This window comes from Brassica napus, chromosome C3, assembly GCF_020379485.1.
Source record: "Brassica napus cultivar Da-Ae chromosome C3, Da-Ae, whole genome shotgun sequence".
In the NCBI taxonomy this organism is placed as follows: Eukaryota; Viridiplantae; Streptophyta; class Magnoliopsida; order Brassicales; family Brassicaceae; genus Brassica; species Brassica napus.
Window position 1 is genome coordinate 15,680,457 of NC_063446.1, and position 18,093 is coordinate 15,698,549.

The 18,093-nt window shown below is 36.0% G+C and overlaps 4 protein-coding genes and 1 non-coding gene across 7 annotated transcripts; 2 read left to right on the forward strand and 3 right to left on the reverse strand.

Moving 5' to 3' along the window:
- Positions 1 to 1,074: 1,074 nt before the first annotated feature.
- LOC106429625 lies at positions 1,075 to 3,866 on the forward strand. Its single transcript, XR_007321301.1, has 2 exons — positions 1,075 to 3,351; positions 3,465 to 3,866. It is a non-coding gene; the product is annotated as an uncharacterized LOC106429625 (transcript).
- Positions 3,867 to 5,664: 1,798 nt separating this feature from the next.
- On the reverse strand, positions 5,665 to 9,366 carry LOC106429651 (lysophospholipid acyltransferase LPEAT2). 3 transcript variants are annotated; one of them, XM_048752699.1, is made up of 14 exons: positions 8,849 to 9,366; positions 8,367 to 8,547; positions 8,224 to 8,283; positions 7,881 to 8,044; positions 7,743 to 7,806; positions 7,585 to 7,653; positions 7,394 to 7,489; positions 7,185 to 7,229; positions 6,885 to 6,955; positions 6,709 to 6,775; positions 6,564 to 6,614; positions 6,331 to 6,441; positions 6,199 to 6,246; positions 5,665 to 6,128 (listed from the first exon to the last, which is right to left on the reverse strand). In XM_048752699.1, exons 1-14 carry the CDS (start codon positions 9,250 to 9,252, stop codon positions 6,000 to 6,002), a joined length of 1,560 nt encoding a protein of 519 aa, XP_048608656.1. In that variant the 5' UTR covers positions 9,253 to 9,366; the 3' UTR covers positions 5,665 to 5,999. The 3 variants fall into 3 exon arrangements, with proteins under 3 accessions (XP_048608656.1, XP_013725855.1, XP_013725857.1); XM_013870401.3 differs by having other exon boundaries at positions 8,804 to 9,360; XM_013870403.3 differs by lacking the exon at positions 7,394 to 7,489 and having other exon boundaries at positions 8,804 to 9,362.
- Positions 9,367 to 12,451: 3,085 nt separating this feature from the next.
- On the reverse strand, positions 12,452 to 13,898 carry LOC106429609 (transcription factor TCP9). The gene has a single exon (XM_013870360.3). It carries the CDS (start codon positions 13,712 to 13,714, stop codon positions 12,833 to 12,835), a length of 882 nt encoding a protein of 293 aa, XP_013725814.1. The 5' UTR covers positions 13,715 to 13,898; the 3' UTR covers positions 12,452 to 12,832.
- A 1,017-nt stretch (positions 13,899 to 14,915) lies between these two features.
- On the reverse strand, positions 14,916 to 16,996 carry LOC106429603 (peroxisome biogenesis protein 16). The gene is made up of 7 exons (XM_013870355.3): positions 16,786 to 16,996; positions 16,570 to 16,627; positions 16,203 to 16,425; positions 15,550 to 16,117; positions 15,405 to 15,472; positions 15,274 to 15,335; positions 14,916 to 15,173 (listed from the first exon to the last, which is right to left on the reverse strand). The coding sequence occupies exons 1-7, from the start codon at positions 16,852 to 16,854 to the stop codon at positions 15,112 to 15,114; spliced, it is 1,110 nt and encodes a 369-aa protein (XP_013725809.2). The 5' UTR covers positions 16,855 to 16,996; the 3' UTR covers positions 14,916 to 15,111.
- A 112-nt stretch (positions 16,997 to 17,108) lies between these two features.
- Positions 17,109 to 18,000, forward strand: LOC106429640 (ubiquitin-related modifier 1 homolog 1). The gene is made up of 4 exons (XM_013870387.3): positions 17,109 to 17,255; positions 17,381 to 17,456; positions 17,553 to 17,635; positions 17,712 to 18,000. The coding sequence occupies exons 1-4, from the start codon at positions 17,233 to 17,235 to the stop codon at positions 17,827 to 17,829; spliced, it is 300 nt and encodes a 99-aa protein (XP_013725841.1). The 5' UTR covers positions 17,109 to 17,232; the 3' UTR covers positions 17,830 to 18,000.
- The last annotated feature ends 93 nt before the right edge of the window (positions 18,001 to 18,093 follow it).

An 18,093-nucleotide genomic window follows, 5' to 3' on the forward strand; every position in this document is an offset into this window, starting at 1 on the left:
CAATTATTTTTTCAAACCAATTCAGATTACAGAGAGAGTCGTGCTTACCGTGGTTTTGATAAGGCTTCTGCCTTAAACCCCCGACAAAATGTGCAATATTTAGGGCTCCTAATTTTGTAAAATTATTCTGTAGAGCTAAATGTATAGTTTTAGGTAGATTTTCACATGATTCTGAATTTGACTTTTGTTTTTGATGAATATTTTTATTCTAATAAATTTCAAGATGTGTTATAACTAAAATGCAAAGAATTAATCGAAAAATTGACATGGTATAACTCACAGTTCTGATTTTAATTTTGTTTTTGTTACTTATTATAATCCAATTTTTTTCTTACCAAAAGTTAGCTATTTGTATTTTTATTTATACATCATGATAGTTTGGTGAAATAGTTTATAGAAAAAATAAATAATACGTTTTAACATACATATTTTTTTATCTATCATCATTTTTTTAAACGACAAAATGTTCTATACTTTATCTACCATTATTTTTATTCAATATTTTTTATTATTACTTTTATTTTTATTATTTTATTATTGTATTTAAATGATTATTTTTATCTTTCTAAATACCAAATCATTATTTTAACTTTCTCTAAAAATACCAGTTTTCTACTTATCATTTTAGCTTTTACTTTTAAATTACAAATTAAAAAAAAAAATTATATTATATTTTTTATTATATATTGTAAAAATTTATTTTTAAAATTTGACTCGAACCCCCAAAAATCCTCGGCCGGCACTGATTACAGAAACATTTTTTTTTCGATCAAACGATTACAGAAACATTAAGAAGATGAAGAAAATAGGGCGTAGAATATTAGAAATACATCAATGTCGTCCGTACAGTCACGTACAAAGGTTGGCCAATGATAATGCGAACACACATTTCCTGCTTTTTCTCATGCTCCAATCGAAAACTCCCGAGACAAAAATATATTCGTTATTTATTAACGTCAAAGATAATCGTGCTCCACACTTTGGTCTGAACGAGGACCCACCAAAAAATATAATATAGCAACTACTATATGCTCGTATTACTACTTTTCTTCACCCCTTTTAACCTCTTTCTTCCTCTTTTAGGTTAAATCTATTTCTCGTTCCTTTATATTCACTTTCTTTTTATGTATCTATTTACCTAGTTAGGTGTTGAAATTATGATAATCTTAGGCTCTCCTAGAAAAAAGACAGATTCCCTATCTTGTCCAGAAACCTACTCCATTCGTTTGCTACTGTTTCTAACAATCTTGTGATTTCAGTTTGGTTTCTTTTTATTAGGTTCCGTGAAAGGTCCCATATGTTGTTTTTCAATAACTGTTCATACTAGTGGTGATTCCTTGAAGAAACTTGATTGGATATTCGTGTAAGACCAGTTTCAAATATATATTGAATGGATACAGCTTTCAAGCAAAGCTTAACTGATCACGGATCTTATGAGGATGAATATTCATTTTTTCATCTAGACAACCTCAAATGCATATACAAGTTTCAGTTGAATTAATTTAGTAATTAGTAATAAAAACAACGGGCAAAAAAGATGTCTAAACTAATTAATCATTATGAATCTTTAAAGTGAATTAGATCGACGTTCCGTGGAGATGTTTGGTTAATATCGACATAGTCTGTGATTTTTATTTTGTTATAGAATATATGTTTGGTTAGTGTAACCATGCATATGGACTCATGAAACTAGTCAGTGTAACTTCACTAATAGGTACAACTTATTAGAGCATTTTTAACTTCATTCTATAATTTATTCTAAAATAGAATTTATAAGTAAGGAATACTCTTATTTCACTCTATTTTTCATTTCATAATGAAAATTTACTCCACAATGGAGTACTCATTTTTGTTCACTATTCTTTTTATTTTCATTCTATTCTAATTTTTAGAATAGTGTTAGAGTAACACTCAATTCTACTAATAGTGTTAGAGTAACACTCAATTCTATTTTTATTAATATTTTACCCTAAAAAAATACTCAATTCTATTATGGAATTATTTTATTTCGAAATAAAAAATATAATTTTACATTTGGAAATGTCTTACGCGTAGTTATGAATTAAACAATCATCATTAGTTTTTTTATTGACCAAACAAAACACAAATTACAATATAAAGAAATCATATTAGTTGCTTAACTTCTGTAAACGCATGGTTTGGATAAATCATGTCGATTGGCTCAATGCATTTGCACATGTATTGATTATCGTTTCATTTGAAACCGATGGTCTCTCTCTATCCATTTGAAACCACACTCATCAAGCAATTCTAATGTAAAGTGGATTAATGTGATTTAATATTTAAATGTCGGATAAAGAGGGTTAATCAAAATAAGCTAATTGGCCATTGGGGAGAGAGTTCGCACTTCCCAGCTGAGACCGACACATGTAGGGCACATGGGGTAAGGGACACTCACGTCATCTGTGGACGGGACCACAGAGCGTGCTGTGCACCCCCTATCTGTTTCATCGAACGGTTGTCATTCCAACTTCTGATTCTCATTGTCTTTTTTTTTTCTATTCGTGTATTCCTCTGTAAAGTAGTAAGCCACGCTTGCGTCAGCTTTTCCCACCTTGGCTTTTTATTCTTAACACTACACGATGAGTATAATTAATTGGATTTCAGATGTCAAAAAAGTAATTTAATGACTTATCAGATCTTAGATTTTTTTTTTCTCCGTCAATAGATTATATCAAACATTCGATGGAATACAACTTCAGCCGGCGGAACACGATGAAATCCTCGGAAACATATCCCATAACAGGGAAACTAAAACCCAAACATGGACATCAAGAAGACATTGAAACATAATTTTAAACTAAAGCAAATTTCTACAACTAGACCTTCTTACAACCCTTAAGAGAACAAAAAGAGAGGGCTGGGGTAGTGACGGCGGATCGTGAGACGGTGAGGAATCGAGGGGAGGGGAGATCGGATTGGGATTCGATCGGGGTTAGGGTTTTGCAGGGTTATTGAGAGGGAATAAGAGGAGATGAGGATGCGACGTGTTCCTTGTACAGCCTACATGCCCACCTGCTAATGAAATCCTTATGGAACTGCTCGTTATGATTGACACCTGTCGTAGAGCATCTCCCAAGACCATCACGGCTGTGATTCCTTTGGCTATGCTCGAGCTGATAGAAAGGCAAGTCCTTTATGCTTGTACTATTAGAATTTGCCTTGGAATCAATCTTCTTCCTACATTGGTAGCTTAGTTCTCTGCTTGAAGCTGATTTGAGTTTGTCTATTAGTTTCTAGTTGATGGCTAACAAAGTTTTTCATATGACCCTTCTGTTCTGCATATTCTTGGTGGAGTCGCAAGGGCTTGCGCATTTGCCATTCTCTAAAGTGAGCATTTCGTCTCTTATCTCAACAATATTGTATTCTCTTGATTCCTCTATGCTGCATAGTATTTGTTCTCTTGCTGTTTGTTTTCTTAGTGAGCCTGTTTCTTTGTATAGGTTCTTGTTGGTCATCCTGATTATGAAGTGACGGGAGGGAGTATTGTATTTTAAGGACATGTTGGTTTCTTTTCTTCTGCTTTCTTTCACTTGTTATGTCTTGCACACAAAAAAAAAAACAAAGAAAGAGGTAAAGAGTAAGAGAGCACAGAAGGAAGTTTGCAACTCGAGCTCGAGGATGGGTGCGGTTTATACTTTGATTGTGAGGGAAGAGGAGATTCTGATGGAGCAGAGGAAGGGGGAGTGTGGTGAGGAAGGAGAGAGATGAAGATATTGAGCTCGTTGTGCCTCTTGTTTTCAGCTTATGTACAAAGGTATTATGTTTCATCACTTCATGTCATGATCCTTTTATTGCTATGTCTAGGATTTTATAGTTCTTTAGTTGAGCAGCTTTCATGAAAATGATAAATCCATAAAGAACTTGATCACCAAAGAAAAATATACTCGAGGACTTAGTTGAGCTTTAGAGTATTAATTTTTTTTGTTTTTAAAACCCTTAATTAAGAGTCTTGCAATGGGATAATCACTCGAATCTCAAGTCCGGCTTCTAAATAAACCCAACCCGACGTTAAAAATAAAGATGTCTCTAGACATTTCATTTGTCTTCACGTGTCTTCTGCTGAGCAAAGATGGGGGATTATGTGATACGCAAAGGGCGGTGCTGCTTTTTCACCGGAGCCACCGTAAGCAAGAACATTCGATGAACCTGAAACTTGAATTATCAGCCCAACTTTGATTTCATCTGTAAGCTTCAATCTCCCATATCACCTATTTTTCCCTTGAAAAATTCATACTCCTCGTCAGATGTTAAATCACTAAGTTGCTTTGATCGATTCAACACCAGCCTTTGTCAAAACACTTGTTTATTATAGAATAAGCTCTGACATTTCTTACAGTGGAATAAATCGTTAAGCAACCAAATAAGCTCTAATCTTCACTTCTTGCGAAAACTTTGCAAAGATTATTAAATGCAAAGATTGGTATCTTAAGATAATGAAGATCGAGAATGACTAACAAACAGACAAATTTCTAAGAAAACATTCGGGATATACGTTTAAGAAGGGGAGATGAAGCTTTTAGAAACTCAACCAAAAAACAAAGATAAAATAAAATTATGAAGAAAAGTTCTGTTTTGGTTGAAAAAGAACTACACATCAAAAATCGTCAAAGGGAAGAATAATCCGCTAACCCGGAAAATAAAACCGCCCAAGCAAACAAAACAGATTGATCGTATATAGATATCTATATTATTAACATGTATATTATTAACAAGTACATTTTTATACTGTTTGAAAACATGGATAACAATTAAAACAGAAACATGAATAGCAGATTAACTACTTTTTTTAATTTACATATTTAGTCATTGCATTTACAATAATTAAATACTTTTTTTTGTATTTTTTTTATTTACAGATTTTGCCACTGCATTTAAAATCAATTTAAATTAATTAATTATAATAGTTGTTGTTTCTTTATGTGAAAATAAAAATACAAACTGAAATATATAGTATATAACTATATATTGTATAAAACACTTTTTAAACTCTATTTAATTTAGTCAATATAAAAATTTCGAGAGTTCAATTTTCAAGAAAAAAATCATAAAATTAATAATAATTCTTAGAAAACTAATGCAAAAATTAAAAAATTTAGTATGTAGTTTCATTTTAAAATAAATTAACAAATTAACAATAAATTAATATATAAATAGTACAATTACATCAAATTGTATCAAATTATAAAAATTTTAATATAACATTATGCACAAATAAAAAACATTATCATCAAACATCTATATTATAAAATAATATATTTTACTCTGTATGTAAATTACAAAACATAAAAAAATATATATGAGATATTTTTATAAAACCAACGGTTTATGAATTTTCGTTGAACATAAGTTAAATCAACCGGATGGCCAAGTTCTAGTTTTACGTTAAAACATAAAGCTAGTCTCTTTTAAAGAGAAGAGAGATAGTCTCTTTTAAAGAGAAGAGAGAGAGCCCCCTCACCATATCTTGCAAGGAAATTTCTTTTGAAAAAAAGAAGTTAATCTAATAAAATTTCAAGATGTTTAAGATTTTTTAATGAATGATTAATAAATATTAATTAAAAATACTTGAATTCATTAAATATTATTAATTAACCGTTATTGAAAATTATATAGTAAAATTAAATAATTATTCATAAGTACTATACAAAATCTTTCTTTAGAGGAAGTAATAATCACTGATACTGATACAATCGAAATTCGAATAATATATGTATAACCCCAATTTTTTAAACAAAAAGGTAGCAAATACAGAGAGTGTACTCAAGAGGTATAAGAGTAAACACTATAGCGTTTTTTGGGGTAGAGAACGTCACGCAGTTATAGTCCAAACTCATTGGATGGATAATGGATCCATGGAGGAGGGGATAGGCCTAAAACTCAGCAGCCCCTTCTGTTGACATTCTTTTTTTACAATATAGTTACAAAGACGAGATAAACTCATAAAATGTTAGCCACAGCTGTTTGTTCTGTCTGTGTTATGTTGTAGCCAAGATAGGCGAGAAGATAGCTATGAGCAGAGGGTTTCTTCGTAAGCAGGACAAGAAGTCACTCTTGCTGATTCTTTGATCTTTGTCGTCGTCAAGAAACATGAACATCCCTTGAATCTGAAACATAAGATGAGCGCAACAGTTTAGCTATGCATCTTTATGGATGAGTGAATCTATTTACACCTACCTCGTCCTTGTTCAAGTTTGGGATTGTGGGTTTCAGCGCGTCTCCAAGCTGAGAGCCAAAGATTAGGAAAAGAGTAGTAAGTCATAAGGACCCAAAAATAAATATGACAAAGAGGTGAAGAATCGAATATACTTCTTGAATGGAGATATAGCCATCTCCATCTGCGTCACAATGTGAAAAGGATAGCTCGCATGTTTGCTGAAAAAGTGGCTGTGTTGATACATGAGCCGAGGCAAACAAGAACTGCAGAACAATCAACAGAGGAAGGAAGAGATCAAAGGGATTAGATACAAAAAGAATGTTTTTCTCCACGAGGATCACAGAGTCATATAAAATATTATGTTGCAGGGGATTTCTAAAATTACCTGTCTGAAATTGATTGATCCAACCTTCTCCACATCAATGAACTCGAATATCTACAGCAGTATGCTTGTGTAAGTGAGGGTAAAAGATGATAAGAGCATAGTCATACTGATACACAAAGAAGGCGGGGCAAAGATCATAACTGACCTCAGTAGAAAGAGTGCAAGGCTTCAGTTTGAGAACCCGAAGAAAGTCATGTAGCGCAACACGTCCACTGCAAAAAGGATAAACCTTCTCGAGGTTGTAGGGAAATCTGATCTTTCGAGAACTAAAGAGATATCTTTATTTTAATAGTTACTTAGAGGACAAAGGTTATTTATTACCTTGAATCCGGATTCATGGAAGAAAATGTCTCCAAATACCGGACTGCTTCTGAGTTGCTTACATGGAATACCTGGAAGGAACAAAGACAAGTCAACACTATCACCAGAGACACAAAAAAACATCCATATATAATGAACACTTTTTTCTTGATGGAGCATGTGTACAGGACATTATCAAAATAATGAGGTTCTAGATATTTATATATGGACATAATAAAAAATAACACAATCAAAGATATGTGACTCCTTGATGTAAATAAATGTGAAGCATCAGATTGTAGCACTAGATGATGAACTTACCGACTCAACCTTTGCCATTTCAACCATGTAATTTGAAGGATTTTCCTGCAACAGAAAATTAAATAAGAAATAAATGACTAAAAGATGAATTGCTTTCTGACATGGGGAGTTATTTTCAAGCTTTACATGACCTGTGGCTCAACTATGAGCAGAGATAAGTAAAAACATATGAAGCTATTCAAAATAAAATAAAAAACACACACACATACAAGCTTTAACTCAGATGCTTTATTGAGTAGCATCAAGTCCCCATAAGAATGAGATGTTTGGACGACATTCAAAGATGCTGCAATTGCATGACTTGTCTGTATTCACAAGTATACCATGAGGACTAATATTCGCCATAAAAAAAAGAATAACAAATGCAGGAAAATAATGTATATCTCCACCAAGCACACACCTTCTGCGAGAGACGCGCAGCATTCTGTTTATGATTGTCATTAGGATAAATAACTGGAAGGTACTCCACCTGTACAAATTCAAAAAACATAAAAGAGTACAACCTTTTATGTACAACCAATTAAACTAAGCTTTTACACGATATGAAACACTGCCTACCTCCATGAAATTGTGAAACTGAGTGAACATTCTGAACATGAGCATCACCAAAGAAATATTTCCCCTGAAAGACTCATAAACATCAGTACTTTTTAAAGAAAATGTGTAAAACAAAACACATACACGAAAGAGTCTCACCAAGATTGATCAAAATGTACATGTGGATACCGAACCACGAGAGGTTGAATGGGGTAACCTGGGATGAAAGCGCCGAGTTGGAAGGAAATAACAGCTTTCCCATTAGTAGTGGTTCCTTCCGGGAATAGCAGCAGACGGGGAAAGCTATCGCAGGAAGCTTTTCTCTGTATTTACATCCTTGAAACCACATTACATATCAAATACAAAAAAAAAAAAAAACAGTTGACTCCTTTCAACAACAAATGATTCAACTGGTTGTGTGAAACAGTCTCTTTGATAAAGTTTTTTTTTTAATTCAAAATCATACTATAGACATCAATAACATGCCACAGAAAGTAAATACCTTTATTTCATCCACAGCGTCCTTCCTTGATGCCTGTGAGAATCTATTAACATATATCACCTAGGAAAAAGAAATGAAATCTTTAGTATAAACTACCCAACAACAACTTAAACCAATAGAAGAATACTAATATGGATACGTACCTGCATAGCCCTGATAATAGTTCCAACAATAGGAAGTGAATCATGCGACTCCGATGCAACAATGGTGGGTGATAGCTCATAGAAGTAGAAGATTGGTTCAATATACGAGACATGGTTTGACACAATGATGGGAGCAATCTCTCTCCGAGCAGGTTTCCCTTTCCGTCTTATCCACTGATAACTACAAGAGCAAGAAAGATCACTCAACACACTAGAGCCTATAAACAACACCATGGAACAAAACTACCTAACACCTTTGAAACCATTCCTCAATTCTATCTACTAAAAACACTAATCAAGTTCGCTTTTTTAAAACTAACGGATAATCAGCAAACAGTATCTAGTAAAAACACTAAGTAACAAGACCACGGAACAAACTTTGAAACACGAACACGAAGTTAACTAATAGGGTCTACATAGATATGAGTAAAACTGACCCAAAAGAGAAGAGGATGCATCTGGTACAGAAGCGAGTAACCCACATGATTCTGCATCTCCATCGAGGCATAGGGTTGTGTCTATCGCTCCACCCAGCAAGTGCTAGCTTCGTTGCCAAGTAACCAACAGCTAAGCTAACACCAAACAGGACTAGCCGAACCAAAGCAATCGGGAGGCAAATCACGATCTTGACCGCTTCGTAGAGTCCGCAAACTCCAGGAGTATCGTTCCGGAACGGATCCGCCGCCGTTGGACTCTGAACCGGAGGCTCGGCGTCGGTGAGAAACCCGAAAGGGTTAACCGGATTAAGATGGTCGAATTCGAAACCACGAGGGCGGTGGTCTTGATTATCGAGAACCGAGTCATCTCCGTCGTCGTCATCGATAGAGATGAAGACCTCTGGTTGATCGGATGTGATCAGAGGAGACGACAAATCAGGATTCGCCATAGTCGGTGGTCTTGTAAGAACACAGAGGAGCGGAGAGCGGGAGAGATTGGTACACGCTTGCTTGTGGTCGAATGTTATTTGTTTCTTTCTAATTTCTTCTTTTTTTTTTTTTAATATTTTTGGTTATATGTTTGATTTGCTCACTAGTGTTTAGTTAAGCTTAAATTAGCGAACAAATGTTTGTTTATACCACAGTCTGCAGCTGAAGTCTTAAATGACTTGAGATTATGATTGCATATGGACTCGGGCATGGACTGTCATAAAAAGAACAAATACCTCTAATCGGAAGGATTATATATTAACTATTATTTAACGCTTAACAATTGTCACGAAATGCTTTCCGGAATTCAAGATTAACCATGTTCCACGAGCGCAAAATCGGATCTCCGACTTCCTAGCTAGGACGGCGACATATTTCCATAAAGATTTTTATTTTGTTGGTTGTTCTATTCCGGTTAACCAAACCACTTCAAGTTTGAATAATATAATAATAGTTTTTTAGTGTCAAAAATAATAATAATAATAAATGTCGGGAAATGCTATTTTATTCAAATATTTTTCCTTTTCTAAATTTTCATGCTGAACATATCCCTTTCTTATTAAAGGAGGAGCATTGCTAGAAATAAACCTTGGCCTCATGTGTTTATTACATGAGTGCCATTTCCTAGGTGTCATCACTACATGCACTCTCACTTACTTTTTAGAAAAACCCTTCATGAACTAGAAAAATTACATACAAATGCCACTGGTCATTACATTATACTATATGATTTCGGATTTCAAAAATCACTTTCGGATTACATTTCGATTTCCAAAAAAAAAATCGGGATCTAAATAAGGCAGCATATTAACTCATTTCTAAGGTAGACTTTATGATATGTTCAAAAATTTGGAAATGTTTTATTTAAATAAGGCAACACAATAAGTGTCTCATCGATCGTTATGTATGCTTTAGTACAATTTTTGATTCTTTAAACGTGGTACAACTAAGTTCTTTAACCTGTATCAGTACTTGGTACATCTAAAGTTCATATCAAAATTCATAAAACTAATCTTGCAACAAGCAAACTATGTTTATCATAAAACTAATCTACAATCGTTTATCATAATATTTATATCATAACCTATACGAATGTTCATATCAAATCGTTTTATGATATTTTTGATTCAATTCATCGAAAATAACCAATTAAACCCAAGACTTAATGCTTCAAAATATTAAGGAAACACAATTTAATTGTTAATGTAATCAAGGAAACTAAATTCAAAGAATTGAAAAACTTACTTTAATCGATAGGGGAATGATTCTGATATATTTTTGTCGTGACCATCACTGATACATCTAAAGTTCATATCAAAATTCATAAAACTAATCTTGCAACAAGCAAACTATGTTTATAGGAGTAGGATTTCTTGAAGAATATATGATGGAACCTACGAACGGAAATAATGGTATCATCGACCACAAAATCTGTTTTTTTGTACTACACATCCCGTAAGTATTCAACATCTGTAAAAAGAAAGATATACATTTGTATAGTATCACATGGTTTGAACCCCTTTTTTTTTTACAGTAACGTCGTCATTAAGTGTGTCGCTTATGGTGCATTTGCTCATGTTTTCAATGATTTATGGAATTCTATAGATGCAGACATAATATTATGTGTTTTGTAGTGTTGGCAAATTAAATGGGGACAAGGTAATCTATTGTATTTATTGTATATACAATAAATTAATCGGAGCTGATATTATATGTATATTTTACTAATATTTTTTCATATTTCATAATAAGGCCGACTTAAGAGGGTTACTAACATTGATGGGTTTTCCAAAGTTGTCTTCGACCCCATTGGTGTTCCAGAAATTGATGCTTTACGATTGAGGTAATACATGCATTCACATATTTTGTTAAATAATGTTTTTAAATTCTCTAGATGATCTATTTGCTATATTTCTCATAATAGGATTGCAAACGAAGACTTATGAAAACATTATTGACATCAGTTATTTTGTCTCCATTTTTATTTTTGTTTTGTTTTTTTATATATTGTTCATTTTATATTTTATTAGACTGTTGCTTATGTTTCATTTAATATTGTATTTATAATTTACCCGCATGCAAACAAATATACAATTTAATTTTAATGGCCATCGCATATAAATTTATATTGACATACTAAAATTCTTAGCTATAATCCGTACTTTCTTACATATATTGTTTTTACTATGACTTTAATTTTTATTATGTCTACATATTAAAAGTTATAATATTTTAATAATCTTCTCGCCCCGTGCAGGGCGCGGGTTATCACCTAGTACACAGTATTATCCAAAATATTTTAGAAATTCTGTGAAATTTTTAAAGCCTAAAATAGCTAATATCCGGAATATTCAAATTAATATATTCGACCGACACAAACGTGAGTTGAAAATTTTATAACTAATTCAGTAATTCCTTATGATTGACTAGAAATGTGTACAGATAATACGCTAAGCTTCGTGGTGCTATTAAATGTAGCTTGGGCCTGTAAGGCCTTAAATATTTGCACCCTCAATTTTAGTTTTCTTGGTTTTTATTGTACCTAAAATGTTTATTTGTTATTTTGCTTTATCTGTGCTTAATCTTTTATGATTTAGGTCGATTTTAGTTTCGTATCCAACTCTTTTGGGCCTCCAATAGTTCATTTACTCTTTGTTTCTTCAAAAATAACCTACTTTCTTTATAACTAAAACACATTTCAGACAGAAATATTCAACGGTGAGGAATTGTGAGAATCATTGTTTAAGTAAACAACCAGGCTTCTTATCGGACATTAAAAAATTATCTTATCGTGTCTGGCGGGGCGTGAACAGAATAAAATATCAACCAATTAAGTAAAGGTAATAGAATCAAAGGTTAGGTCAAGATGAGAGGATGTGTAATGAACGGTAAATATCTGATGGACAGAAATTGAACTCACGCCATGCTGTTCTTTTATTTCCTTAACGTATTAACTCTGGTGGTGGTGACCAACCTGCGTCCCTGAGTGCGAAGGTTTATGGCCCACGAGATGAGGCCGTATTGGTGGTAGTGCAAGCAAAGCTACTTGGCCCCGCCAATATCATACACGGACGAGACTTTATGGAAAAATCAAAAGGGATGATAAAGTTGAAGCTTTTTAACACTTCTAAGAAATCGAATTATCGAGAAAAGTAATGCTTTGACAATTTTAGGAAAAATCATTAGAATTAGATGAAGTATTTATTTTCTTACAGAAATTGTTGTTGGGTGGACCATGAATTGAGATTATTACAGGGATTTGTAAGCGAAAAACAAAGTCCAAATCGTCAAGACAGAGTGGTGGTGACTGGTGAGGCTCACTAGAACGGACCACGTAGCCCTACCGAAGTGGGCGCCACACCAAACCTGGCCCACTCCCTCCTTCTCCCACTTGCGGGGCCCTTCCCTCACTCTCTGCTTTTCAGTTTTTGTGCGTGTTTCTTAACACGTGAGCGTCTTTACTCCCTCCCTCACGTGCCCACGTGCCCTTTCTTTCCTCCGGTGATCAGATCACCAATACGCCGTCGTTTCTTTCTGCCTTCAGTGGTTCGATGACCGTGGTGCTGTTGTGGTCGTCATGAACTGGTGAAGCTCCTTTTTATTGTAACTCTCTACTGAGAAGTCTCTGAGCATATTCTTCGTTGCTATGCCGGAGCTTGAGCTTGGAGCCATAACTGACCCGGTAAAGTTTGGAACAACTTGAGGAGGAGGAGGTGGTCTAGCCATAGAAGAAGCCTGCTGAAGGGCGGCGACGTACGTCGACGGTAAAGCAGCAGCGGCGGCCGGATAAGCTAATATCTGAGGCTGGTTCGACGGGCCAGCTACGTTTTGAACCAAGAAGAAAGCTCCAACCGTCGGAACCACTGCGTTTGATGGAAACGCCCACATCGGAATCATCCCTGGCGGCAGCGTTTGTTGAGCCGCGGTGGATGCCGGAGCTAAACCGGAGGAAACGGAGACCGGTTCGTTTATGTCTATATACTCACTGTTAGAAGGTCCCTTACGTCTCTTCTTCGCCGGATTTTCCGCCACGTCAGCATCAGCGTTCGTCGTGGTCGGGATTTTTAGCGTTCCGTTGACGGACATAGCGATGGCGGGAACCGTTCCCGTACCCGTGGCGGCGATTATCGCCGGCTCGGCGTTCTCCAACAACCACCGAATCGTCTCGCCGTCGGATTTGTGACCAAGCTCTCGAGTCAACTGGAAAATCCTAGCCGCACACGTGGCAGGCATCCGTATCCTCCTCCCTCTTCCTTCGACCTTGGTATGACGGTCTTTAGTCGAAGCTCTCTTCAGTTGCGGTCCTATTGACGACGACGGTGGAGCTAAAGACATTGAAATCGACGGGACCTCTAACGACGGCTCCGCCTTGGGCTCGAGGCTCACTGTGTTGGCTACTTCGTGCTTCTTAATCGTCGCCATTTAAATTATACTACTTGAATGAAAACAGCCGGTGAAAGGAATCACTTTTAACGGTGTTTCACGTCGAGAGAGACTAGTATGTGAGTTGTCTATATATATATATATAGCAGGAAAGACGGTGAATTCTTTTATTTTGATCCAGGGAAAAATCAACGGTTCTTATAATATTGGATTGAGCTTTTGAGAGCCATTAGGATACTACCACGTGGATCGATCCCGTTCCATTGTTCCATCTTCTATCAGTTTTTACAGGGACCATTCAGTCCAGTGGGGTCTTATTTTATTTAGCAGAGATGCTATAGTATTTGCAATTTTGCATCATATTGTGCAAATTCATTTGATCCATTTTGCTTATCATGATAGTTCCCATCAACATTTTTAATTATAAGCCGTCAGACTTAACTTTTTCTAACCGTTGAAATTTTTATTAGAGATTTCTTTATGGAAAAAGCTAAACGCCCATACATGGGGTTGGACCCCATTGATGACTTGATGTAGGTCAAAAGGCTGCGCCACACAAAAAATGCTAATTAATGTCTTTGGAATAATCCTCTCCTGGGCTCCAACATCCTATCGTCCTTGGTCTAAACCGGTTAATCCCTTTTACAATCATACTTGGAACACTGTTCAATCCAAAATTCAACACAAAAGATAACAATACAAAACCAGAGCTAGAAACAGTAACATGTTTAACCAAATCAAGAGTAATTTCACTTTCAATTTGATTCAAATTTATAATTTTGATTGAAACATTTAACCGGTTTGAACCATTACCAAACACATGAACAGAAAACGGGGCCTACCACAAGAAAAGGAAAGGCTACAAAACCAAAACGAGTTAAAGAGGGCCTGGACTGGACCCTACTCTCCAGTGCTGGTGACACCACTCAATGTCGAGGGGGAAAAGGCCCAATTATTGGACCTCACCACTCTCTCTCTCTCTCTCTCTCTGCCCAATTTTATGAACGGATCGGATCAGAAGTAAACCGGACTCGAATAAAGACAAAATACCGGTTTAGTCACTACACTTTTTCATCATGCTTAAACTCAGTGGGCTCACTCACCAGTGTAGGGATATCGTAAATTTGGCCTGCCCACCAGCTTTTGCCTACCCATTGATAAGCATAGCTCACGTCAGCAGCATAAATCAATTTGGTTTACAAAAGTGAATGAGAAGGTTCATGTTGTCTTCCACTCGCAGTGATGAAAACGTTGATGCTTTGTTTCATTTATTTGTATGGGGTCCATTGTTTAAATATCAACAGCTCATCATCAAAACTACATCTTTGTGTGGTTGTATGTCCTAACTGAAATAAACGCAACTTCTTACAAAGCTGTAACAATTCCCTAAGGCAATCCAACAATGCGGATCTGTTCTGTTGCACAAGTGTTTTAACTCAAGATCCCGATATGTAAGTGTAACGTGACTGAGCTCCCACCAGAAGCTCCACAATTTTCTCTGAGAAGATACAAAGAGACAATGCAAGAAAGTGAGCAAATGAATTGATGTCAGTGATCATAGGTATCTTTGTGAATGTAATGAAATCTTTAAAGCAAACCTGTGAGGAAGCCTATCAATGGAACTGGTTCCACCTTCTTCTGAGAGCTTTCCAGCTTCTCCCTGAAAGCATAACGGTTTATGACTGAAACTGAAGCAAGAAAAGAGATGCATATTAACTTCACCCCTCACCTTGTGAACTTGGTGAAGAATGGATCTCTCATAAGGTACAACGCCCATAGCAGCTTTCGTCTCCTAAGCTGAACATCAAAACAAGGAATTTAAGTTAAACCGGTTGGACATATAATGTAACTTAGGTTCAATATATATACTTAACCTCGTCCCTTTCAGGTTGAGAGAAATGGATTTGCTTGCTGCTCTTATCTCCCCACAACTTTAGATTTGAAAGAATCCCCATCCCCAGTGTGTCCACAGAAAGAGATATAGCCCAAGGAATCCAAGACCTGACTCCATATCTTCTGATGAAGAGAACGTAGATGAGCGGTCTCGTTATGAACAGAACCTCACCCATCACAAACAATGCTCCGTTAACACCCTTCTCAGATAATAGCTCGGAGAGAGTTGTTCGCTTCTCATTGATCACTGCAGGCTCTATAACTGCTTGCTGGTTGTGTTGAATCCTTCGAGACCAACCTGAGGGAGGAGATGTTGTTGTTGTTGTTCTTGCATTCTGACCAAAGGAGCTTAAAGCTGACATCGCCCGTCCTTCCATGTTCCATGGATTATAAAGATTTTGGTTTCCAGAACGATGATTCCTATCCAAATGACGAGGTCTGTTTTGCAGCTCGGGTTGGTTAGGATCTTTGTCATCATTAGGAGTTTCCCCTCCATGAAGAAGCATCTTATATCCGGTGTTCCGAAACAAGGCTAACCTAACGAGCGCCCTGAAAAATTCACATTTGCTCAGATATCAAAACGTCAACAAAGTATGCTCTAAGTTTGTATATACACAGACACATCCAAACTTACTTGATAGCTTCAGTTGCAATAATGAAGTTCCATTTTCTGTCTCCATAGAAATGTTCAGCAGCCACTTCCACAACGGTTTCCAAGTCCTTAAGGATGGAGATAAGTAGGGGATAAGAAAGGAGGGACGAATCAGTCCCGGAAGGTCCAACATGGGCACGAGTGGTTGGAACAGTTTCAATGATGTGTTGATTGATGGTTGTAAATATGCCCAAGAAAGCAGTAACTGTAAACAAGATTACCAAAAACTTTTTTTAAAAAATTTATCAAAGAATTAGAGACACTAAGCACGTGAGAGGAGGTACAAGTAAAGCATGCAACTTGAGAAGCAAGTAAACAAAAGGTGTTACCAAAAGAATCACAAAAACACCTGCTTCGGGTCCAATCTCTGAAGCTGAAAACTTCTCAGGAAGCAGCCATGTTAATCCCTGCCAATCCCAAATCAATCAAGACACTGAGAACAAGCGATCAAGATCACTTGAGAAACGGTTCCTTCTCAAATTGCACTCTATATGTAACACTTGTCCTCAAGCAAAGAGATTTAGAAATTAGAGAGATTACTAAGCAGAAGAGAAAAGGATCTTACGTTGGCAAGAGATCCCAAAGAGTGTACATACTCTCTGTTCCTCCATACCCATTGCTTATACGCTTCCATAGGAACAAGAAAATGTTGATAGGGTTTTTTTGTTTGGAATCGAACGGAATCTCTATTTCGATGAAGAGATCATCCCATTCTCGTTAAAAGAATCTCTGTTTCTGGGTTGCTGGAGATGGTGAAGACTAGGACCCAATCTTGTCCGTCGATATCTACAGTGAGTTAAATCGACGGTTACGCTGCGATGACTCGTTTTTAATAACATTCATTCATCGGGAAAAGTAATCCAGGCCCAGTAAAGAGAGCCCAAGATGTCTTTAACCGGAAACGATGTCGTTTACTAGATTTGTGATTCATCATCATCTTTCTCTTTGTTGCTGCAAGTAAGCCGAAAGACAGAAAAACCCTAGAAAGAGCTAGGGTGGATCATCGACGAAGATGCAACTAACTCTCGAATTCGGGTGAGATTCTCCCTCTTTCTCTGTGAATTTTACTTTCGAAACCTCTCAACTCCCAGCGAGTTTTGCTTCTTAGATTAGTGTGAACCCATTGGATATAAAGATTAAAACTTTGATTTGATCTATAGGGGTGGTTTAGAGTTGCTCTGTGATTCTGAAAAGATCCATAAAGTAAACGTCGATTTGCCCAATGGAGTAGAAGAGGTTAAAAGCTTCAATCTTTATGTGTGTTTTTTTTTTCTTTAATCATATTATTATTTTTATTTATCTAAAAAGCTTACTGTTTTCTCTTGAAATTAGTTAACAATGAAGGATTTGCTTTCGTGGGTTCGCACAAATGTGATCAAAGAGAGGCCTGAGATGTTCATCAAGGGAGATACTGTGTATGTCTGCTTCTCTTCTTTCAAGGTTAATGATATAAATGTCTATTAACATGGGAAAAAGTCGATTCTTGTGCAGGAGACCTGGTGTTCTTGTGCTAGTGAATGACTGTGATTGGGAGCTTAGCGGTCAGCTTGAGACCACTATCGAAGATAAAGATGTTATCGTTTTCATCTCGACCTTGCACGGTGGATAAAAGAACATATAGCTGAGGAGTTCATCATTGAAACCTTTTCAACTATCTTTGTTCTTCACTTCTGTTATGTAATCTCAGCAACTGCAGACAGAATCTAATGCGTTTGTTTACTTGAAGACTGATTGTAGACTTGTCTTGTCAAGAAGAATACACCTCTAAACCTTTTAACTATCTATCTTCTTCACTTACTCTTTTTTTTGGATCAACCATCTTCACTTTTATTATGTAATATCTGCAAATGCATAACCTCATGTGTTGTTGTTT